The sequence below is a fragment of the Atractosteus spatula genome, chromosome 5 (assembly GCF_055471065.1).
Source record: "Atractosteus spatula isolate fAtrSpa1 chromosome 5, fAtrSpa1.hap1, whole genome shotgun sequence".
NCBI classification, from domain to species: Eukaryota; Metazoa; Chordata; class Actinopteri; order Semionotiformes; family Lepisosteidae; genus Atractosteus; species Atractosteus spatula.
The window spans coordinates 587,876-613,091 of NC_142710.1; the positions used below are offsets into that span (position 1 = coordinate 587,876).

Sequence of the window (25,216 nt, forward strand, 5' to 3'; positions counted from 1 at the left end):
GGAACTTAAATTATTTATTAATTAAAACACTGGAATGTTTCATCTTTGCACGTAACAAATCTTACAAAATAAATGCTTTTTTTTTTGTTGTTTTCCAAAAGTTTTTTTGTGGCCAAGTGCAAAACGGAGAATAGGACCGGTTTGACGATCACGGCTCCCTTCTCTGAGCAGGGCTTGACATCGGTGTGGAAGCAGCAGCTCCACCAGGCGCTCTCCTGCGGCAGGCTTGTGCTGGCAGGGGCACAGAGGGGTGTAGCTGCACAACATGTTTCCCCACCGGCCTGCCTAATACTGCTAGGATAGAGGGGGAGCCCCAATCCAGACAGTCTGGGGGAACAGATCCTAGAGGGCAGCAGGGGTCAGGGCAGCAGGTCCCACAGGTCAGGAGGCCCTCAGGGCAGCAGATCCTACAGGGCAGGAGGCCCTCAGGGCAGCAGGTCCTACAGGGCAGGAGGGTCACAGGGCAGCAGGTCCTACAGGTCAGGAGGCCCTCAGTGCAGCAGGTCCTATAGGTCAGGAGGGTCACAGGGCAGCAGGTCCTACAGGTCAGGAGGCCCTCAGTGCAGCAGGTCCTATAGGTCAGGAGGGTCACAGGGCAGCAGGTCCTACAGGTCAGGAAGATCACAGGGCAGCAGGTCCTACAGGTCAGGAGGCCCTCAGGGCAGCAGGTCCTATAGGTCAGGAGGGTCACAGGGCAGCAGGTCCTACAGGTCAGGAGGCCCTCAGTGCAGCAGGTCCTATAGGTCAGCAGGGTCACAGGGCAGCAGGTCCTACAGGTCAGGGGACCCTCAGGGCAGCAGGTCCTACAGGTCAGGAGGCCCTCAGGGCAGCAGGTCCTAAAGGGCGGGAGGGTCACAGGGCAGCAGGTCCTACAGGTCTGGAGGGTCACAGGGCAGCAGGTCCTACAGGTGAGGAGGGTCACAGGGCAGCAGGTCCTGGAGGTCAGGAGGCCCTCAGGGCAGCAGGTCCAACAGGTCAGGAGGGTCACGGGGCAGCAGGTCCTACAGGTCAGGAGGGAGCAGAAGTCCAGCACAATCTCTTCTCCACAGTCAGGCAGCAGGGTCGGACATCAGACGTGTTGTGGTTTCTCAGTGGTGCACAGATGGGGCAGCGCACAAATCAACTCTGACTCCGTTCGGCTGAGACCCCTCCTGTCTCAGTGCACGTTGTGCAGGGGCAATGTATCAGAAATGTGCACCCTCGTCATGTGACAGGTGTGACAGAGGAGGTGAGAGTCCAATGGGAAACATTGAGAGCCGGGCTGATCGGACAACTGCATTCCACAATCCTGACGGAGAAAGAGAGGGGTTAAGACAGACACACTGACTGACTGGACACTCCAGTACATTAACACTGCACTGAGAGAGAGGGGTTCATACAGACACACTGACTGACTGGACACTCCAGTACATTAACACTGCACTGAGAGAGGGGTTCATACAGACACACTAACTGACTGGACACTCCAGTACATTAACACTGGACTGAGAGAGAGGGGTTCATACAGACACACTGACTGGACACTCCAGTACATTAACACTGCACTGAGAGGGGTTCATACAGACACACTGACTGACTGGACACTCCAGTACATTAACACTGCACTGAGAGAGAGAGGGGTTAATACAGACACACTGACTGGACACTCCAGTACATTGACACTGCACTGAGAGAGGGGTTAATACAGACACACTGACTGACTGGACACTCCAGTACACTGACACTGCACTGAGAGAGAGGGGTTCATACAGACACACTGACTGGACACTCCAGTACATTAACACTGCACTGAGAGAGAGGGGTTCATACAGACACACTGACTGGACACTCCAGTACATTAACACTGCACTGAGAGAGAGGGGTTCATACAGACACACTGACTGACTGGACACTCCAGTACATTGACACTGCACTGAGAGAGAGGGGTTCATACAGACACACTGACTGACTGGACACTCCAGTACATTAACACTGCACTGAGAGAGAGGGGTTCATACAGACACACTGACTGACTGGACACTCCAGTACATTAACACTGCACTGAGAGAGAGGGGTTCATACAGACACACTGACTGACTGGACACTCCAGTACATTAACACTGCACTGAGAGAGAGAGGTTATAATATGTGGGCACAAACAGAGTGAGGAATCATGAGGCTGCAGTTCACTGACCTCGCAGTGGTAGCACTCAAAATGATAGTCCTTGTTCATGGAGACCACCCTCAGGATCTCCTCGCAGCCCTGCAACACAGCACCAAACAACAATGCACAACCAGAAACAAAACACAGACCATGTACACAGAGGGTGGTGGGGGTGGGGAACAAGCTGCCCAGCCATGTTGTTGAAGCCGATACCCTGGCTCCTCTACAGACACAGCTGGGTGAGCTCCTCCAGTCTGGACAGGAGGCTCTTCTTTACACAGAGGGGGGTGGGGGTAGGGAGCAAGCTGCCCAGCCATGTTGTTGAAGCCGATACCCTGGCTTCTCTCCAGACACAGCTGGGTGAGCTCCTCCAGTCAGGACAGGAGTCTCTTCTTTACACAAAGTGTGGTGGGGGTGTGGAACAAGCTGCCCAGCCATGTTGTTGAAGCCGATACCCTGGCTTCTCTGCAGACACAGCTGGGTGAGACCCTCCAGTCAGGACAGGAGGCTCTTCTTTACACAGAGGGGGGTGGGGGTGGGGAACAAGCTGCCCAGCCATGTTGTTGAAGCCGATACCCTGGCTCCTCTACAGACACAGCTGGGTGAGACCCTCCAGTCAGGACAGGAGGCTCACAGCTGGGTGAGCTCCTGAGACTAGTTAGCGAATTGGGCCTCAATGACCTGGAAGGTTTGAGTGGCTCCTCGTGTCTGCGGCTGGTCTGGTGTTCCAGTCTGGCACAGACAGAAAGATCAAACAGATTCGACTACAGGAGGAAAAACAAACGCAAGGTTTCTACAGATACTGCAGGAACACAGCAAGAGGCAAGAGAGAGCACCACACACACACACACACACACACACACACACACACACACACACACACACACACACACACACACACACACACACACACACAGGTGGTGGGGCAGTGGGGCAGTGGGGCGGAGCAGTGGCTCTGGGGCCCAGGAGCTGCGCCCGTGGCTGGAAGGTTGCCGGTTCAAATCCTGCAGCCGGCAGAGGAATCCTACTCTAGGGTATGTGTGTGTCCTGTCCAGGTTGTGTTTGTGTGTGTCCTGTGATGGACAGGTGCCCTGTCTGGGGGGGGTGTGTGTGTGTGTCCTGTGATGGACAGGTATCCTGTCCAGAGTGTGTATGTCCTGTGATGGACTGGTGTGGTGATGGACACAGGAGGTTCCCCACACCCCACTCCCAGTGGAGACAGGCATGGAGCAGGGCAGCAAACAGCCACTCACCCCTGCAGGCAGGATGGGCTGCAGACATGCCGCACACTTTGGAGCAAACGTCCTGAAAGAGAGAGAGAGAGACTCGAGGTTAATCGATCGCTCTGTGGAACAGAAACACAGAGGAGAGAGCTCTCTGAGATGTCCGTCTCCAGAGCAGCACAACCACAAGTGCAGTGGAGGGAGTTAGGTGAGTCGGCTGTATGGTGAGAACTGCCAAGCTGCAGGGATATTCGCCAAACACACAGTCGGGGAAGGTGGAGATCTCGGTTCCTTGCCCAACAGCATTGTAGTAAATAGTACTGATTACGCGGACCAAACCTCACCTCCGAACAACACCGCTGTCACCACACAACTACACAGGTGTGTGTATAACCCAGCGAAGCTTGTTGACTCCCCAAACAGCTTCCCTGGTAGCAACACCACTGTTGTAGTCAGAGACAGTAGACACCGTTCACACACTGACTGACCTGTTGTAGTCGGTGACAGTAGACACCGTTCACACACTGACTGACCTGTTGTTGTCGGTGACAGTAGACACCGTTCACACACTGACTGACCTGTTGTTGTCGGTGACAGTAGACACCGTTCACACACTGACTGACCCGTTGTTGTCCGTGACAGTAGACACCGTTCACACACTGACCTGTTGTTGTCGGTGACAGTAGACACCGTTCACACACTGACTGACCTGTTGTAGTCAGTGACAGTAGACACCGTTCACACATTGTTGTCGGTGACAGTAGACACTGTTCACACACTGACCTGTTGTTGTCGGTGACAGTAAACACCGTTCACACACTGACTGACCCGTTGTTGTCCGTGACAGTAGACACCTTTCACACACTGACCTGTTGTTGTCCGTGACAGTAGACACCATTCACACACTTACTGACCCATTGTTGTCGGTGACAGTAAACACTGTTCACACACTGACTGACCCGTTGTTGTCGGTGACAGTAGACACCGTTCACACACTGACCTGTTGTTGTCGGTGACAGTAGACACCGTTCACACACTGACTGACCCATTGTTGTCGGTGACAGTAGACACTGTTCACACACTGACTGACCCGTTGTTGTCGGTGACAGTAGACACCGTTCACACACTGACCTGTTGTTGTGGGTGACAGTAGACACCGTTCACACACTGACCTGTTGTTGTCGGTGACAGTAGACACCGTTCACACACTGACCTGTTGTTGTCGGTGACAGTAAACACCGTTCACACACTGACTGACCTGTTGTTGTCGGTGACAGTGGACACCGTTCACACATTGTTGTCGGTGACAGTAAACACCGTTCACACACTGACTGACCTGTTGTTGTCGGTGACAGTAGACACCGTTCACACACTGACCTGTTGTTGTCGGTGACAGTAGACACCGTTCACACACTGACTGACCTGTTGTTGTCGGTGACAGTAGACACCGTTCACACACTGACTGACCTGTTGTTGTCGGTGACAGTAGACACCGTTCACACATTGTTGTCGGTGACAGTAGACACTGTTCACACACTGACCTGTTGTTGTCGGTGACAGTAGACACCGTTCAGACATTGTTGTCGGTGACAGTAAACACCGTTCACACATTGACCTGTTGTTGTCAGTGACAGTAGACACCGTTCACACACTGACCTGTTGTTGTCGGTGACAGTAGACACCGTTCACACACTGACCTGTTGTTGTCGGTGACAGTAGACACCGTTCACACATTGTTGTCGGTGACAGTAAACACCGTTCACACATTGACCTGTTGTTGTCAGTGACAGTAGACACCGTTCACACACTGAATTGTTGTTGTCAGTGACAGTAGACACCGTTCACACACTGACTGACCTGTTGTTGTCGGTGACAGTAGACACCGTTCACACACTGACTGACCTGTTGTTGTTGGTGACAGTAGACACCGTTCACACATTGTTGTCGGTGACAGTAGACACTGTTCACACACTGACCTGTTGTTGTCGGTGACAGTAGACACCGTTCACACATTGTTGTCGGTGACAGTAAACACCGTTCACACATTGACCTGTTGTTGTCAGTGACAGTAGACACCGTTCACACACTGACCTGTTGTTGTCGGTGACAGTAGACACCGTTCACACATTGTTGTCGGTGACAGTAGACACCGTTCACACACTGACCTGTTGTTGTCGGTGACAGTAGACACCGTTCACACACTGACTGACCTGTTGTTGTCGGTGACAGTAGACACCGTTCACACACTGACTGACCTGTTGTTGTTGGTGACAGTAGACACCATTCACACATTGTTGTTGGTGACAGTAGACACTGTTCACACACTGACCTGTTGTTGTCGGTGACAGTAGACACCGTTCACACATTGTTGTCGGTGACAGTAAACACCGTTCACACATTGACCTGTTGTTGTCAGTGACAGTAGACACCGTTCACACACTGACCTGTTGTTGTCGGTGACAGTAGACACCGTTCACACATTGTTGTCGGTGACAGTAGACACCGTTCACACACTGACTGACCTGTTGTTGTCGGTGACAGTAGACACCGTTCACACACTGACTGACCTGTTGTTGTCGGTGACAGTAGACACCGTTCACACACTGACTGACCTGTTGTAGTCGGTGACAGTAGACACCGTTCACACACTGACTGACCTGTTGTTGTCAGTGACAGTAGACACCGTTCACACACTGACTGACCTGTTGTAGTCGGTGACAGTAGACACCGTTCACACACTGACTGACCTGTTGTAGTCGGTGACAGTAGACACCGTTCACACACTGACTGACCTGTTGTTGTCAGTGACAGTAGACACCGTTCACACACTGACTGACCTGTTGTAGTCGGTGACAGTAGACACCGTTCACACACTGACTGACCTGTTGTAGTCGGTGACAGTAGACACCGTTCACACACTGACTGACCTGTTGTTGTCGGTGACAGTAGACACCGTTATCACACTGACTGACCTGTTGTAGTCGGTGACAGTAGATGCCGTTCACACACTGACTGACCTGTTGTTGTCGGTGACAGTAGACACCGTTCACACACTGACTGACCTGTTGTTGTCGGTGACAGTAGACACCGTTCACACACTGACTGACCCGTTGTTGTCGGTGACAGTAGACACCTTTCACACACTGACTGACCCGTTGTTGTCGGTGACAGTAGACACCGTTCACACACTGACTGACCCGTTGTTGTCGGTGACAGTAGACACCTTTCACACACTGACTGACCCGTTGTTGTCGGTGACAGTAGACACCGTTCACACACTGACTGACCTGTTGTTGTTGGTGACAGTAGACACCGTTCACACATTGTTGTCGGTGACAGTAGACACTGTTCACACACTGACCTGTTGTTGTCGGTGACAGTAGACACCGTTCACACATTGTTGTCGGTGACAGTAAACACCGTTCACACATTGACCTGTTGTTGTCAGTGACAGTAGACACCGTTCACACACTGACCTGTTGTTGTCGGTGACAGTAGACACCGTTCACACATTGTTGTCGGTGACAGTAGACACCGTTCACACACTGACCTGTTGTTGTCGGTGACAGTAGACACCGTTCACACACTGACTGACCTGTTGTTGTCGGTGACAGTAGACACCGTTCACACACTGACTGACCTGTTGTTGTTGGTGACAGTAGACACCATTCACACATTGTTGTTGGTGACAGTAGACACTGTTCACACACTGACCTGTTGTTGTCGGTGACAGTAGACACCGTTCACACATTGTTGTCGGTGACAGTAAACACCGTTCACACATTGACCTGTTGTTGTCAGTGACAGTAGACACCGTTCACACACTGACCTGTTGTTGTCGGTGACAGTAGACACCGTTCACACATTGTTGTCGGTGACAGTAGACACCGTTCACACACTGACTGACCTGTTGTTGTCGGTGACAGTAGACACCGTTCACACACTGACTGACCTGTTGTTGTCGGTGACAGTAGACACCGTTCACACACTGACTGACCTGTTGTAGTCGGTGACAGTAGACACCGTTCACACACTGACTGACCTGTTGTTGTCAGTGACAGTAGACACCGTTCACACACTGACTGACCTGTTGTAGTCGGTGACAGTAGACACCGTTCACACACTGACTGACCTGTTGTTGTCAGTGACAGTAGACACCGTTCACACACTGACTGACCTGTTGTAGTCGGTGACAGTAGACACCGTTCACACACTGACTGACCTGTTGTAGTCGGTGACAGTAGACACCGTTCACACACTGACTGACCTGTTGTTGTCAGTGACAGTAGACACCGTTCACACACTGACTGACCTGTTGTAGTCGGTGACAGTAGACACCGTTCACACACTGACTGACCTGTTGTAGTCGGTGACAGTAGACACCGTTCACACACTGACTGACCTGTTGTTGTCGGTGACAGTAGACACCGTTATCACACTGACTGACCTGTTGTAGTCGGTGACAGTAGATGCCGTTCACACACTGACTGACCTGTTGTTGTCGGTGACAGTAGACACCGTTCACACACTGACTGACCTGTTGTTGTCGGTGACAGTAGACACCGTTCACACACTGACTGACCCGTTGTTGTCGGTGACAGTAGACACCTTTCACACACTGACTGACCCGTTGTTGTCGGTGACAGTAGACACTGTTCACACACTGACTGACCCGTTGTTGTCGGTGACAGTAGACACCGTTCACACACTGACCTGTTGTTGTCGGTGACAGTAGACACCGTTCACACACTGACCTGTTGTTGTCGGTGACAGTAAACACCGTTCACACACTGACTGACCTGTTGTTGTCGGTGACAGTGGACACCGTTCACACATTGTTGTCGGTGACAGTAAACACCGTTCACACACTGACTGACCTGTTGTTGTCGGTGACAGTAGACACCGTTCACACACTGACCTGTTGTTGTCAGTGACAGTAGACACCGTTCACACACTGACTGACCTGTTGTTGTCGGTGACAGTAGACACCGTTCACACACTGACTGACCTGTTGTTGTTGGTGACAGTAGACACCGTTCACACATTGTTGTCGGTGACAGTAGACACTGTTCACACACTGACCTGTTGTTGTCGGTGACAGTAGACACCGTTCACACATTGTTGTCGGTGACAGTAAACACCGTTCACACATTGACCTGTTGTTGTCAGTGACAGTAGACACTGTTCACACACTGACCTGTTGTTGTCGGTGACAGTAGACACCGTTCACACACTGACCTGTTGTTGTCGGTGACAGTAGACACCGTTCACACATTGTTGTCGGTGACAGTAAACACCGTTCACACATTGACCTGTTGTTGTCAGTGACAGTAGACACCGTTCACACACTGACCTGTTGTTGTCGGTGACAGTAGACACCGTTCACACACTGACCTGTTGTTGTCGGTGACAGTAGACACCGTTCACACACTGACTGACCTGTTGTTGTTGGTGACAGTAGACACCGTTCACACATTGTTGTCGGTGACAGTAGACACTGTTCACACACTGACCTGTTGTTGTCGGTGACAGTAGACACCGTTCACACATTGTTGTCGGTGACAGTAAACACCGTTCACACATTGACCTGTTGTTGTCAGTGACAGTAGACACCTCACACACACTGACCTGTTGTTGTCGGTGACAGTAGACACCGTTCACACACTGACCTGTTGTTGTCGGTGACAGTAGACACCGTTCACACATTGTTGTCGGTGACAGTAGACACCGTTCACACACTGACCTGTTGTTGTCGGTGACAGTAGACACCGTTCACACACTGACTGACCTGTTGTTGTCGGTGACAGTAGACACCGTTCACACACTGACTGACCTGTTGTTGTTGGTGACAGTAGACACCGTTCACACATTGTTGTCGGTGACAGTAGACACTGTTCACACACTGACCTGTTGTTGTCGGTGACAGTAGACACCGTTCACACATTGTTGTCGGTGACAGTAAACACCGTTCACACACTGACCTGTTGTTGTCGGTGACAGTAGACACCGTTCACACATTGTTGTCGGTGACAGTAAACACCGTTCACACATTGACCTGTTGTTGTCAGTGACAGTAGACACCTCACACACACTGACCTGTTGTTGTCGGTGACAGTAGACACCGTTCACACACTGACCTGTTGTTGTCGGTGACAGTAGACACCGTTCACACATTGTTGTCGGTGACAGTAGACACCGTTCACACACTGACCTGTTGTTGTCGGTGACAGTAGACACCGTTCACACACTGACTGACCTGTTGTAGTCGGTGACAGTAGACACCGTTCACACACTGACTGACCTGTTGTTGTCGGTGACAGTAGACACCGTTCACACACTGACTGACCTGTTGTTGTCGGTGACAGTAGACACCGTTCACACACTGACTGACCTGTTGTTGTCGGTGACAGTAGACACCGTTCACACACTGACTGACCTGTTGTAGTCGGTGACAGTAGACACCGTTCACACACTGACTGACCTGTTGTAGTCGGTGACAGTAGACACCGTTCACACACTGACTGACCTGTTGTAGTCGGTGACAGTAGACACCGTTCACACACTGACTGACCTGTTGTAGTCGGTGACAGTAGACACCGTTCACACACTGACCGACCTGTTGTAGTCGGTGACAGTAGACACCGTTCACACACTGACCGACCTGTTGTTGTCGGTGACAGTAGACACCGTTCACACACTGACTGACCTGTTGTTGTCGGTGACAGTAGACACCGTTCACACACTGACTGACCTGTTGTTGTCAGTGACAGTAAACACCGTTCACACACTGACTGACCTGTTGTAGTCGGTGACAGTAGACACCGTTCACACACTGACTGACCTGTTGTTGTCGGTGACAGTAGACACCGTTCACACACTGACTGACCTGTTGTAGTCGGTGACAGTAGACACCGTTCACACACTGACCTGTTGTTGTCGGTGACAGTAGACACCGTTCACACACTGACTGACCTGTTGTTGTCGGTGACAGTAGACACCGTTCACACACTGACTGACCTGTTGTTGTCGGTGACAGTAGACACCGTTCACACACTGACTGACCTGTTGTAGTCGGTGACGCAGTACACATTGTTCTGGTAGTCCACGGTGAAAGGAACGCCATCCAGCACTTTGCCACAGGCGACGCAGCGGAAGCAGCCGGGGTGATACGAGTTCCCCAGCGCCTGCAGGATCTGCCGGGACACAGTGAGTACCGGTCAGTACAGTCAGTCATGGTAACAGACAGTTACAGTCGGTACAGGCCAGCGGGGGGAGGGAGCTACAGAGTCAGTATAGTGACAGTCAGTTACAGTTACAGTCAATAACATTCAGTCAGTTACAGTGAATCACAGTCAGATAGTCAGTCACAGTGAGTTACAGACAGTCACAGTCAATAACATTCAGTCAGTTACAGTGAATCACAGTCAGATAGTCACAGTCAGTTACAGTCAGTCAATAACATTCAGTCAGTTACAGTGAATCACAGTCAGATAGTCACAGTCAGTTACAGACAGTCACAGACAATAACATTCAGTCAGTTACAGTGAATCACAGTCAGATAGTCACAGTCGGTTACAGACAGTCACAGTCAATAACATTCAGTCAGTTACAGTGAATCACAGTCAGATAGTCACAGTCAGTTACAGTCAGTCAATAACATTCAGTCAGTTACAGTGAATCACAGTCAGATAGTCACAGTCAGTTACAGTCAGTCAATAACATTCAGTCAGTTACAGTGAATCACAGTCAGATGGTCACAGTCAGTTACAGTCAGTCAATAACATTCAGTCAGTTACAGTGAATCACAGTCAGATAGTCAGTCACAGTCAGTTACAGACAGTCACAGTAACAGTCGGTCAATCACGGTAACAGGCAGTTACACTCGGTACAGGCCAGCGAGGAGAGGGAGCTAGAGTCAGTATAGTAACAGTCAGTTACAGACAGTCACAGTCACAGTAACAGTCGGTCACAGTCAGTCAGTCACGGTAACAGGCAGTTACAGTCGGTACAGGCCAGTGAGGGGAGGGAGCTAGAGTCAGTATAGTAACAGTCGGTCAGTCACGGTAACAGGCAGGTACAGTCGGTACAGGCCAGTGAGGGGAGGGAGCTAGAGTCAGTATAGTAACAGTCGGTCAGTCACGGTAACAGGCAGTTACAGTCGGTACAGGCCAGTGAGGGGAGGGAGCTAGAGTCAGTATAGTAACAGTCGGTCAGTCACGGTAACAGGCAGTTACAGTCGGTACAGGCCAGTGAGGGGAGGGAGCTACACTACGACACGAGTGCAGCGCCGCTCCCTCACTCCAGCGGCGACGCCTCTCACCTTCTCCAAGATGAGGTGTCCACACACACTGCACTTCTCCGCCGCCAGCTGGAATCCGGAGAACTGCCCCCGGAGCGAGGAGACAGGAAGGGGAGAGGTTAGATCAGACCCCGATGACACCCAGGGTCATCCAGCTTTCTGCTGGACCCCGAGAGTCCTCTCTGAATACAAGGGAATCGGGAAGCAAGTGCACAGCGTTCAGGAAACTAAACACTTCCTTAACTGATGAATCTGATAAATCAGCCAGGCTAATCTCTCACCAGGTAATCTTCTTTACAGTAGACAGATCCACTGACATTGTAGAAATCCCTGTTTCTGAGTGTCCGGCCTGAGAGAGAGAGAGAGGGGGGTTAATACAGACACACTGACTGGACACTCCAGTACATTAACACTGCACTGAGAGAGAGGGGTTCATACAGACACACTGACTGGACACTCCAGTACATTAACACTGCACTGAGAGAGAGGGGTTCATACAGACACACTGACTGACTGGACACTCCAGTACATTAACACTGCACTGAGAGAGAGGGGTTCATACAGACACACTGACTGGACACTCCAGTACATTAACACTGCACTGAGAGAGAGGGGTTCATACAGACACACTGACTGACTGGACACTCCAGTACATTAACACTGCACTGAGAGAGAGGGGTTCATACAGACACACTGACTGGACACTCCAGTACATTAACACTGCACTGAGAGAGAGGGGTTCATACAGACACACTGACTGACTGGACACTCCAGTACATTAACACTGCACTGAGAGAGAGGGGTTCATACAGACACACTGACTGACTGGACACTCCAGTACATTAACACTGCACTGAGAGAGAGGGGTTCATACAGACACACTGACTGGACACTCCAGTACATTAACACTGCACTGAGAGAGAGGGGTTCATACAGACACACTGACTGGACACTCCAGTACATTAACACTGCACTGAGAGAGAGGGGTTCATACAGACACACTGTATCTGAGACAGTCAGATACAGATATCAGACAGTCAGATATCAGACAGTGTCTCAGTACAGTGTCTCAGTGTGATGCGCAGACAGAAATGAACCAACCACAGGACACGCAGGTGAAGCAGTGTGTGTGGAACAGGCTGTCCAGGGCCTGGCAGGCGTTCTCCGCTCCGTACACCCCCTTACTGCACTTCACACAGGCGCCTGCAACAACAACAACACACAGCATCAGGGCCTCTCCCCCTGTCCCTGCTGCTGCTCAGACACCCCTGGCCTGGAGGCTGGCATTCCTGCGGAGAGCAGCTCGCACACGCTACAGCGCACGCCAGCGCACGCCAGCGCACGCCAGACTGGACAAGCCGGATTGACTAGGCAAGCGAGCACATTACACAACACACACGCCACTGCGGTTACAGCATCACACACACTACACACACACGCCACTGCGGTTACAACATCACACACACACGCCACTGCGGTTACAGCATCACACACACTACACACACACGCCACTGCGGTTACAGCATCACACACACACTACACACACACGCCACTGCGGCTACAGCATCACACACACTACACACACACGCCACTGCGGTTACAGCATCACACACACACTACACACACACGCCACTGCGGTTACAGCATCACACACACACTACACACACACGCCACTGCGGTTACAGCATCACACACAGTGTCAGTGAGCTTCTCTGTCAGTGTCAGTGGAGTCTGATTATAATCTCAGTTTATAACTGATCAAGATCACAGTCCAGTCAGTCCAGTCCAGCCTGGAGAGTCTCACACTGCTCTGTCAGTGTCAGTGGAGTCTGATTATAATCTCAGTTAATCACTAATCAAGATCACAGTCCAGTCAGTCCAGTCCAGCCTGGAGTGTCTCACACTGCTCTGTCAGTGTCAGTGGAGTCTGATTATAATCTCAGTTAATCACTAATCAAGATCACAGTCCAGTCAGTCCAGTCCAGCCTAGAGTGTCTCACACTGCTCTGTCAGTGTCAGTGGAGTCTGATTATAATCTCAGTTAATCACTAATCAAGATCACAGTCCAGTCAGTCCAGTCCAGCCTGGAGAGTCTCACACTGCTCTGTCAGTGTCAATGAGTCTGATTATAATCTCAGTTAATCACTAATCAAGATCACAGTCCAGTCAGTCCAGTCCAGCCTGGAGTGTCTCACACTGCTCTGTCAGTGTCAGTGGAGTCTGATTATAATCTCAGGTAATAACTCATCAAGATCACAGTCCAGTCAGTCCAGTCCAGCCTGGAGAGTCTCACACTGCTCTGTCAGTGTCAGTGGAGTCTGATTATAATCTCAGTTAATCACTAATCGAGATCACAGTCCAGTCAGTCCAGTCCAGCCTGGAGAGTCTCACACTGCTCTGTCAGTGTCAGTGGAGTCTGATTATAATCTCAGTTAATCACTAATCAAGATCACAGTCCAGTCAGTCCAGTCCAGCCTGGAGTGTCTCACACTGCTCTGTCAGTGTCAGTGGAGTCTGATTATAATCTCAGTTTATAACTGATCAAGATCACAGTCCAGTCAGTCCAGTCCAGCCTGGAGAGTCTCACACTGCTCTGTCAGTGTCAGTGGAGTCTGATTATAATCTCAGTTAATCACTAATCAAGATCACAGTCCAGTCAGTCCAGTCCAGCCTGGAGTGTCTCACACTGCTCTGTCAGTGTCAGTGGAGTCTGATTATAATCTCAGTTAATCACTAATCAAGATCACAGTCCAGTCAGTCCAGTCCAGCCTGGAGAGTCTCACACTGCTCTGTCAGTGTCAGTGGAGTCTGATTATAATCCCAATTAATCACTAATCAAGATCACAGTCCAGTCAGTCCAGTCCAGCCTGGAGAGTCTCACACTGCTCTGTTAGTGTCAGTGGAGTCTGATTATAATCTCAGTTAATCACTAATCAAGATCACAGTCCAGTCAGTCCAGTCCAGTCTGGAGTGTCTCACACTGCTCTGTCAGTGTCAATGAGTCTGATTATAATCTCAGTTAATCACTAATCAAGATCACAGTCCAGTCAGTCCAGTCCAGCCTGGAGTGTCTCACACTGCTCTGTCAGTGTCAATGAGTCTGATTATAATCTCAGTTAATAACTGATCAAGATCACAGTCCAGTCAGTCCAGTCCAGCCTGGAGAGTCTCACACTGCTCTGTCAGTGTCAGTGGAGTCTGATTATAATCTCAGTAAATCACTAATCAAGATCACAGTACAGTCAGTCCAGTCCAGCCTGGAGTGTCTCACACTGCTCTGTCAGTGTCAATGAGTCTGATTATAATCTCAGTTAATCACTAATCAAGATCACAGTCCAGTCAGTCCAGTCCAGCCTGGAGTGTCTCACACTGCTCTGTCAGTGTCAATGAGTCTGATTATAATCTCAGTTAATCACTAATCAAGATCACAGTCCAGTCAGTCCAGTCCAGCCTGGAGTGTCTCACACTGCTCTGTCAGTGTCAATGAGTCTGATTATAATCTCAGTTAATAACTGATCAAGATCACAGTCCAGTCAGTCCAGTCCAGCCTGGAGAGTCTCACACTGCTCTGTCAGTGTCAGTGGAGTCTGATTATAATCTCAGTTAATCACTAATCAAGATCACAGTCCAGTCAGTCCAGTCCAGCCTGGAGTGTCTCACACTGCTCTGTCAGTGTCAGTGGAGTCTGATTATAATCTCAGGTAATAACTCATCAAGATCACAGTCCAGTCAGTCCAGTCCAGCCTGGAGAGTCTCACACTGCTCTGTCAGTGTCAGTGGAGTCTGATTATAATCTCAGTTAATCACTAATCAAGATCACAGTCCAGTCAGTCCAGTCCAGCCTGGAGAGTCTCACACTGCTCTGTCAGTGTCAGTGGAGTCTGATTATAATCTCAGTTAATCACTAATCAAGATCACAGTCCAGTCAGTCCAGTCCAGCCTGGAGTGTCTCACACTGCTCTGTCAGTGTCAGTGGAGTCTGATTATAATCTCAGTTTATAACTGATCAAGATCACAGTCCAGTCAGTCCAGTCCAGCCTGGAGAGTCTCACACTGCTCTGTCAGTGTCAGTGGAGTCTGATTATAATCTCAGTTAATCACTAATCAAGATCACAGTCCAGTCAGTCCAGTCCAGCCTGGAGTGTCTCACACTGCTCTGTCAGTGTCAGTGGAGTCTGATTATAACCTCAGTTAATCACTAATCAAGATCACAGTCCAGTCAGTCCAGTCCAGCCTGGAGAGTCTCACACTGCTCTGTCAGTGTCAGTGGAGTCTGATTATAATCTCAGTTAATCACTAATCAAGATCACAGTCCAGTCAGTCCAGTCCAGCCTGGAGAGTCTCACACTGCTCTGTCAGTGTCAGTGGAGTCTGATTATAATCTCAGTTAATCACTAATCAAGATCACAGTCCAGTCAGTCCAGTCCAGCCTGGAGAGTCTCACACTGCTCTGTCAGTGTCAGTGGAGTCTGATTATAATCTCAGTTAATCACTAATCAAGATCACAGTCCAGTCAGTCCAGTCCAGTCTGGAGTGTCTCACACTGCTCTGTCAGTGTCAATGAGTCTGATTATAATCTCAGTTAATCACTAATCAAGATCACAGTCCAGTCAGTCCAGTCCAGCCTGGAGTGTCTCACACTGCTCTGTCAGTGTCAATGAGTCTGATTATAATCTCAGTTAATAACTGATCAAGATCACAGTACAGTCAGTCCAGTCCAGCCTGGAGAGTCTCACACTGCTCTGTCAGTGTCAGTGGAGTCTGATTATAATCTCAGTTAATCACTAATCAAGATCACAGTCCAGTCAGTCCAGTCCAGCCTGGAGTGTCTCACACTGCTCTGTCAGTGTCAATGAGTCTGATTATAATCTCAGTTAATCACTAATCAAGATCACAGTCCAGTCAGTCCAGTCCAGCCTGGAGTGTCTCACACTGCTCTGTCAGTGTCAATGAGTCTGATTATAATCTCAGTTAATCACTAATCAAGATCACAGTCCAGTCAGTCCAGTCCAGCCTGGAGAGTCTCACACTGCTCTGTCAGTGTCAGTGGAGTCTGATTATAATCTCAGTTAATCACTAATCAAGATCACAGTCCAGTCAGTCCAGTCCAGTCTGGAGTGTCTCACACTGCTCTGTCAGTGTCAATGAGTCTGATTATAATCTCAGTTAATCACTAATCAAGATCACAGTCCAGTCAGTCCAGTCCAGCCTGGAGTGTCTCACACTGCTCTGTCAGTGTCAATGAGTCTGATTATAATCTCAGTTAATCACTGATCAAGATCACAGTACAGTCAGTCCAGTCCAGCCTGGAGAGTCTCACACTGCTCTGTCAGTGTCAGTGGAGTCTGATTATAATCTCAGTTAATCACTAATCAAGATCACAGTCCAGTCAGTCCAGTCCAGCCTGGAGAGTCTCACACTGCTCTGTCAGTGTCAGTGGAGTCTGATTATAATCTCAGTTAATCACTAATCAAGATCACAGTCCAGTCAGTCCAGTCCAGCCTGGAGAGTCTCACACTGCTCTGTCAGTGTCAGTGGAGTCTGATTATAATCTCAGTTAATCACTAATCAAGATCACAGTCCAGTCAGTCCAGTCCAGTCTGGAGTGTCTCACACTGCTCTGTCAGTGTCAATGAGTCTGATTATAATCTCAGTTAATCACTAATCAAGATCACAGTCCAGTCAGTCCAGTCCAGCCTGGAGTGTCTCACACTGCTCTGTCAGTGTCAATGAGTCTGATTATAATCTCAGTTAATAACTGATCAAGATCACAGTACAGTCAGTCCAGTCCAGCCTGGAGAGTCTCACACTGCTCTGTCAGTGTCAGTGGAGTCTGATTATAATCCCAATTAATCACTAATCAAGATCACAGTCCAGTCAGTCCAGTCCAGCCTGGAGAGTCTCACACTGCTCTGTCAGTGTCAGTGGAGTCTGATTATAATCTCAGTTAATCACTAATCAAGATCACAGTCCAGTCAGTCCAGTCCAGCCTGGAGAGTCTCACACTGCTCTGTCAGTGTCAGTGGAGTCTGATTATAATCTCAGTTAATCACTAATCAAGATCACAGTCCAGTCAGTCCAGTCCAGTCTGGAGTGTCTCACACTGCTCTGTCAGTGTCAATGAGTCTGATTATAATCTCAGTTAATCACTAATCAAGATCACAGTCCAGTCAGTCCAGTCCAGCCTGGAGTGTCTCACACTGCTCTGTCAGTGTCAATGAGTCTGATTATAATCTCAGTTAATAACTGATCAAGATCACAGTACAGTCAGTCCAGTCCAGCCTGGAGAGTCTCACACTGCTCTGTCAGTGTCAGTGGAGTCTGATTATAATCTCAGTTAATCACTAATCAAGATCACAGTCCAGTCAGTCCAGTCCAGCCTGGAGTGTCTCACACTGCTCTGTCAGTGTCAATGAGTCTGATTATAATCTCAGTTAATCACTAATCAAGATCACAGTCCAGTCAGTCCAGTCCAGCCTGGAGTGTCTCACACTGCTCTGTCAGTGTCAATGAGTCTGATTATAATCTCAGTTAATCACTAATCAAGATCACAGTCCAGTCAGTCCAGTCCAGCCTGGAGAGTCTCACACTGCTCTGTCAGTGTCAGTGGAGTCTGATTATAATCTCAGTTAATCACTAATCAAGATCACAGTCCAGTCAGTCCAGTCCAGCCTGGAGTGTCTCACACTGCTCTGTCAGTGTCAGTGGAGTCTGATTATAATCTCAGTTAATCACTAATCAAGATCACAGTCCAGTCAGTCCAGTCCAGCCTGGAGAGTCTCACACTGCTCTGTCAGTGTCAGTGGAGTCTGATTATAATCTCAGTTAATCACTAATCAAGATCACAGTCCAGTCAGTCCAGTCCAGCCTGGAGAGTCTCACACTGCTCTGTCAGTGTCAGTGGAGTCTGATTATAATCTCAGTTAATCACTAATCAAGATCACAGTCCAGTCAGTCCAGTCCAGCCTGGAGAGTCTCACACTGCTCTGTCAGTGTCAGTGGAGTCTGATTATAATCTCAGTTAATCACTAATCAAGATCACAGTCCAGTCAGTCCAGTCCAGCCTGGAGAGTCTCACACTGCTCTGTCAGTGTCAGTGGAGTCTGATTATAATCTCAGTTAATCACTAATCAAGATCACAGTCCAGTCAGTCCAGTCCAGCCTGGAGAGTCTCACACTGCTCTGTCAGTGTCAGTGGAGTCTGATTATAATCTCAGTTAATCATTAATCAAGATCACAGTCCAGTCAGTCCAGTCCAGCCTGGAGTGTCTCACACTGCTCTGTCAGTGTCAATGAGTCTGATTATAATCTCAGTTAATAACTGATCAAGATCACAGTACAGTCAGTCCAGTCCAGCCTGGAGAGTCTCACACTGCTCTGTCAGTGTCAGTGGAGTCTGATTATAATCTCAGTTAATCACTAATCAAGATCACAGTCCAGTCAGTCCAGTCCAGCCTGGAGTGTCTCACACTGCTCTGTCAGTGTCAATGAGTCTGATTATAATCTCAGTTAATCACTAATCAAGATCACAGTCCAGTCAGTCCAGTCCAGCCTGGAGTGTCTCACACTGCTCTGTCAGTGTCAATGAGTCTGATTATAATCTCAGTTAATCACTAATCAAGATCACAGTCCAGTCAGTCCAGTCCAGCCTGGAGAGTCTCACACTGCTCTGTCAGTGTCAGTGGAGTCTGATTATAATCTCAGTTAATCACTAATCAAGATCACAGTCCAGTCAGTCCAGTCCAGTCTGGAGTGTCTCACACTGCTCTGTCAGTGTCAATGAGTCTGATTATAATCTCAGTTAATCACTAATCAAGATCACAGTCCAGTCAGTCCAGTCCAGCCTGGAGTGTCTCACACTGCTCTGTCAGTGTCAATGAGTCTGATTATAATCTCAGTTAATCACTGATCAAGATCACAGTACAGTCAGTCCAGTCCAGCCTGGAGAGTCTCACACTGCTCTGTCAGTGTCAGTGGAGTCTGATTATAATCTCAGTTAATCACTAATCAAGATCACAGTCCAGTCAGTCCAGTCCAGCCTGGAGAGTCTCACACTGCTCTGTCAGTGTCAGTGGAGTCTGATTATAATCTCAGTTAATCACTAATCAAGATCACAGTCCAGTCAGTCCAGTCCAGCCTGGAGAGTCTCACACTGCTCTGTCAGTGTCAGTGGAGTCTGATTATAATCTCAGTTAATCACTAATCAAGATCACAGTCCAGTCAGTCCAATCCAGTCTGGAGTGTCTCACACTGCTCTGTCAGTGTCAATGAGTCTGATTATAATCTCAGTTAATCACTAATCAAGATCACAGTCCAGTCAGTCCAGTCCAGCCTGGAGTGTCTCACACTGCTCTGTCAGTGTCAATGAGTCTGATTATAATCTCAGTTAATAACTGATCAAGATCACAGTACAGTCAGTCCAGTCCAGCCTGGAGAGTCTCACACTGCTCTGTCAGTGTCAGTGGAGTCTGATTATAATCCCAATTAATCACTAATCAAGATCACAGTCCAGTCAGTCCAGTCCAGCCTGGAGAGTCTCACACTGCTCTGTCAGTGTCAGTGGAGTCTGATTATAATCTCAGTTAATCACTAATCAAGATCACAGTCCAGTCAGTCCAGTCCAGCCTGGAGAGTCTCACACTGCTCTGTCAGTGTCAGTGGAGTCTGATTATAATCTCAGTTAATCACTAATCAAGATCACAGTCCAGTCAGTCCAGTCCAGTCTGGAGTGTCTCACACTGCTCTGTCAGTGTCAATGAGTCTGATTATAATCTCAGTTAATCACTAATCAAGATCACAGTCCAGTCAGTCCAGTCCAGCCTGGAGTGTCTCACACTGCTCTGTCAGTGTCAATGAGTCTGATTATAATCTCAGTTAATAACTGATCAAGATCACAGTACAGTCAGTCCAGTCCAGCCTGGAGAGTCTCACACTGCTCTGTCAGTGTCAGTGGAGTCTGATTATAATCTCAGTTAATCACTAATCAAGATCACAGTCCAGTCAGTCCAGTCCAGCCTGGAGTGTCTCACACTGCTCTGTCAGTGTCAGTGGAGTCTGATTATAATCTCAGTTAATCACTAATCAAGATCACAGTCCAGTCAGTCCAGTCCAGCCTGGAGAGTCTCACACTGCTCTGTCAGTGTCAGTGGAGTCTGATTATAATCTCAGTTAATCACTAATCAAGATCACAGTCCAGTCAGTCCAGTCCAGCCTGGAGAGTCTCACACTGCTCTGTCAGTGTCAGTGGAGTCTGATTATAATCTCAGTTAATCACTAATCAAGATCACAGTCCAGTCAGTCCAGTCCAGCCTGGAGAGTCTCACACTGCTCTGTCAGTGTCAGTGGAGTCTGATTATAATCTCAGTTAATCACTAATCAAGATCACAGTCCAGTCAGTCCAGTCCAGCCTGGAGAGTCTCACACTGCTCTGTCAGTGTCAGTGGAGTCTGATTATAATCTCAGTTAATCACTAATCAAGATCACAGTCCAGTCAGTCCAGTCCAGCCTGGAGAGTCTCACACTGCTCTGTCAGTGTCAGTGGAGTCTGATTATAATCTCAGTTAATCATTAATCAAGATCACAGTCCAGTCAGTCCAGTCCAGCCTGGAGTGTCTCACACTGCTCTGTCAGTGTCAATGAGTCTGATTATAATCTCAGTTAATCACTAATCAAGATCACAGTCCAGTCAGTCCAGTCCAGCCTGGAGAGTCTCACACTGCTCTGTCAGTGTCAGTGGAGTCTGATTATAATCTCAGTTAATCACTGATCAAGATCACAGTCCAGTCAGTCCAGTCCAGCCTGGAGTGTCTCACACTGCTCTGTCAGTGTCAGTGGAGTCAGATTATAATCTCAGTTAATCACTAATCAAGATCACAGTCCAGTCAGTCCAGTCCAGCCTGGAGAGTCTCACACTGCTCCACACCACAGACCCACTTACCCAGTGTCCCAGTGAGTGGGCAGGGCGGCTGGACGACTTACCGAAATACTCCTGCCGGGTGTCGGGGGGTTCCCTGCGGGTGGCCAGCTCCTCGTGGGGGCCGGGCCCGTCGCTCCGCCTGCGGGGCCCGAGGGCCACACCCTGCGTCTCGGCGGCGGCGGCGTCCCGGGCCAGCAGCAGCGCCAGCTGCTCCTGGTACCGCGCGCCGGCCGAGTACCGCGCCGCCGCGGGGGGGCCCCCCGCCAGCGAGCGCCGCGCGGCCCCGGCCCGGCCGAAGAACACGGCGGCGGCCGGGCTGCCCAGCGCCGGCGGGTAGGAGTGCCGGCTGTCGCCCGGGCCGGGCCGGGGCGCGGGCGCGAGGCCGCCCAGCCGCTGGTCGAAGCCCAGGCTGATGCCGCTGGTGCGGCTGCTGCTGCAGCGGCTGTCCAGCAGCAGGCTGGCGCGCGGGCTGCCCCCGCTGGCCGTGCTGGCGCAGCTGGAGCGCGGGCTGCGGCCGTCCTGCAGGGAGAAGCGCTTGGGCCGCTCCGGCTCCGGCTCCGGCTCGGCCGCGCTGTGGCGCCGCTGCCGCCGGAGCAGCTGCTGGATCTCCAGCGAGTAGCGGCGGCGGCTCTGGCCCGGCCCGCCCCCCCCCGCCTCGCCGTCCGGCGCGGGGTACCCCAGCTCCCAGCTGGCGGGCCGGGCCGGGCCGCGGCCCGGGGGCTCCAGGCAGTCCAGGAGATTGCCACCACCGCCGGTGTGGGCGTGGTCATGGCGGGAGGCGGGCGGGGGCGTGGCGATGGGGGGCGGGGCCGCGACCGTGACCCCGCCCCTGGGCGGGGCCGCGGGGCCGCTCTTCTTCCGGGAGCCGCCGAGCTTGGCGCTGCCCGAGTCCGTCAGCTTCAGTTTCTCCAGCAGCCTGCTGCCCAGGCGGTCCATCTTCCCCGGGTCCGGCTGGCAGGGCACAGCGTCACAGCGGGCGACGCCGGGGGCCGAGTTGGACCGTCACCGCCGCGGCTGCTGACGTCATGGGCTCGCCACGCGCCAGGCGGTGGAGTCGCGCCCCGCGAGCGCTGCCCCGCGGTGTCTCACCGGCCGCCGGCGGGTCCGGGCGGGTCCGAGCGGGTCCGGGCCGCCGGTAACCGCCCCGTCAGCGCCTCCCCTCCAGCCGAGCCCTCGGCAATACCGACGCAAGGAGACAACCCGACATCCCGTGTAGAAAAGAGAAAAGAAAAACCGCCCCGCGGGGTCGCTCCTGGAAGCCGCGGTCCGGGTCCGGGCTCGGGGCGGAGGGGAAGGACTGGTTCCGTCTGGCAGAAAGCGGATCTCTGTCCCGGTCCCGGACGGGCAGACGTCTGCGGAGCTCTGCCCTCTCCTCTCCTCTCCTCCCGTCTCGTCTCGTCTCTTTGTTTCCCCGCTTTCCAGCTGCTGGAGCCGGGACGACTCTTCGCCTCCCCTCCCGAAACAAAAACTCCCTTTCTCTCCCTCTCTCCCTCTCTCGCAGGCTCTCTCTCCCCCGTCCCCGCTGAAACAGACAGTGCTGGGAGTCCTGGTCCCGGTCCCGGCGGGGGACCTTCTCTCTGTCCGCGGGACCTCGGACACTGCCGCAGGACGGGGCGGAGAGGAGACAGACGGAGCCAGCCGGGGGGCTGGAGAAAAAACCACTTGTTGTGTCCGCGATGCCCGTACCTCTCCTCGCTAGGACAGAAGAAAAGGGTGCATCTCTCCCCCCCCCCCAGCGCCGCTGTCGTCCGCAAGGAGAAGAAAAGTTTGTAGAAGTGGGAAAACCCGGCTGCTGGCGAGCGCAGAGCCCCGGAGCAGCAGGCGGGCAGGACAGCGGGCGCAGATGTTGCAGCGGAAACCCGGAGGGGCGACCGCACAGCTCCCAGACTCCCGTCCCCAGTCCCTCTCTCTCCTCTCCCTCCTCCTCTCTCTCTCCCTCCGCCCGGGACACCTTCCTGTCGGCGAGGCGGAGCGCGGCGCGGAGGAATCCGACCCCCCCCCCCCGCATCCAGCCGGCTTGAGGTCGATGAACCCCCGCGTGGAGCCCGTGGACGCGGATACGACCCCTCGGTCCACCTGCGGGTCCACCTCTCCTCGGGCTGTGCCCTGCCCCCCGGGCGTCTGGGCCCGAACCTGGGAGGGAGGCAGCCCGGCACCCCCCGTGTCTCAGCCGGGCCGTGCTGGGTGGGGTGTTGGGGGGAGGGCACCCCTGTTTTTAATTTGTCCACTGTACTAACCCCAGCGAACTGGCTAGTCAGGACTATAAAACCAGCCTGTAGAAATAGGCCGCGGACCGGGGAGCCTGTCAAGATCCCACACAGACTGGAGGCCACGGGGCAGGTCTTTACACGCAGAGTTGTGGGAGGCGGCGACAGGCCCTGACAGTGCTGCAGGAAAAGACCGCAGGAGAGGGCTGAACTACTTTTTTTAAGCTGCAACACAGAGATCGCCGTCGTTTTTTCACTTTATAGGGATGGGGGACCCTTCTGTACCCCACTCTCCACCCCCACCCTCCCTTCAACCCCCACCGCGCGCGGGAACGGGTGTTTCTCAGCGGCTCTATTTTTTGTCTTGGCTGCTTTTTGTGTGAGTCTGCGGAATGCGCGGAGGGTTACAGCCGGTGTAAGCGGGGAGAGAGAGAGGAGGTGGTGATGCGGCCCGCACGCGTGTCTGGAGGTCTGAGCGCCGCCGGGTTTGACTCTCAGTTCAGCTCAATTCAAGGTGCTTTATTCGCATGACCGATGGGTACAATCAGTGTCGCCAAAGCACATAAAAATAATAAAATTAACATGGAACAAAACACAAAATAAAAGTAATATAAAATCTACAGACATGTTACAGACATTTACAACAAAGACATATAAAATATTGACATATACTGTAGGCGGCTGGAGCATTATTGGGAGACAGACTCACTGTTCCTCAGGCTGTGACAGGAGATCACACACTGGGCTGCCAGTTCCACTGAGTTCCCTCCTCCCTCTCCCAGTAGGATTGGGACCCGTTGTGATTCTGGCAGGTGTGGGAACTCTGGGAGTAGATTTCTGAGTTTAGGGAAGAATGTTTCTCTAATCCCAGAGTATCTGTCACAGTGCAGTAGGAAGTGCACCTCTGTCTCTATTTCTCCCCGCTGGCAGTGGGAGCACAGCCTGTCCTCTCTGGACAGCCAGGTCTGCCTGTGTCCAGTGTCTGTGTCCAGGCTGTGGTCACTGAGCCTGTCCTCTCTGGGCAGCCAGGTCTGTCTGTGTCCAGTGTCTGTGTCCAGGCTGTGGTCATTGAGCCTGTCCTCTCTGGGCAGCCAGGTCTGTCTGTGTCCAGTGTCTGTGTCCAGGCTGTGGTCACTGAGCCTGTCCTCTCTGGACAGCCAGGTCTGCCTGTGTCCAGTGTCTGTGTCCAGGCTGTGGTCACTGAGCCTGTCCTCTCTGGGCAGCCAGGTCTGCCTGTGTCGCCCAGTTTCTGTGGCCAGGCTGTGGTCACTGAGCCTGTACTTCATCAGGGTCTGTTTCTGTTTGTTGTTTCTTATCTTGGTCAAATATTCGGCTAGTGTGTATTGTCTGTTTAGGGTTCTGTAGCATTCCAGTTTATGTTGTGTGTGTGTGTGTGTCCCAGTGTGTGAGATATTGCTGTGTGATCTG

General features: G+C 51.4%; 1 protein-coding gene across 1 annotated transcript; it reads right to left on the reverse strand.

The window, feature by feature from the left end:
* On the reverse strand, nt 1–23,478 carry ajuba (ajuba LIM protein). The gene is made up of 8 exons (XM_088916764.1): nt 21,644–23,478; nt 12,767–12,868; nt 11,947–12,014; nt 11,687–11,749; nt 10,429–10,559; nt 3,397–3,448; nt 2,174–2,242; nt 1–1,288 (listed from the first exon to the last, which is right to left on the reverse strand). The coding sequence occupies exons 1-8, from the start codon at nt 22,515–22,517 to the stop codon at nt 1,157–1,159; spliced, it is 1,491 nt and encodes a 496-aa protein (XP_088772890.1). The 5' UTR covers nt 22,518–23,478; the 3' UTR covers nt 1–1,156.
* Between the last annotated feature and the right edge of the window lie 1,738 nt (nt 23,479–25,216).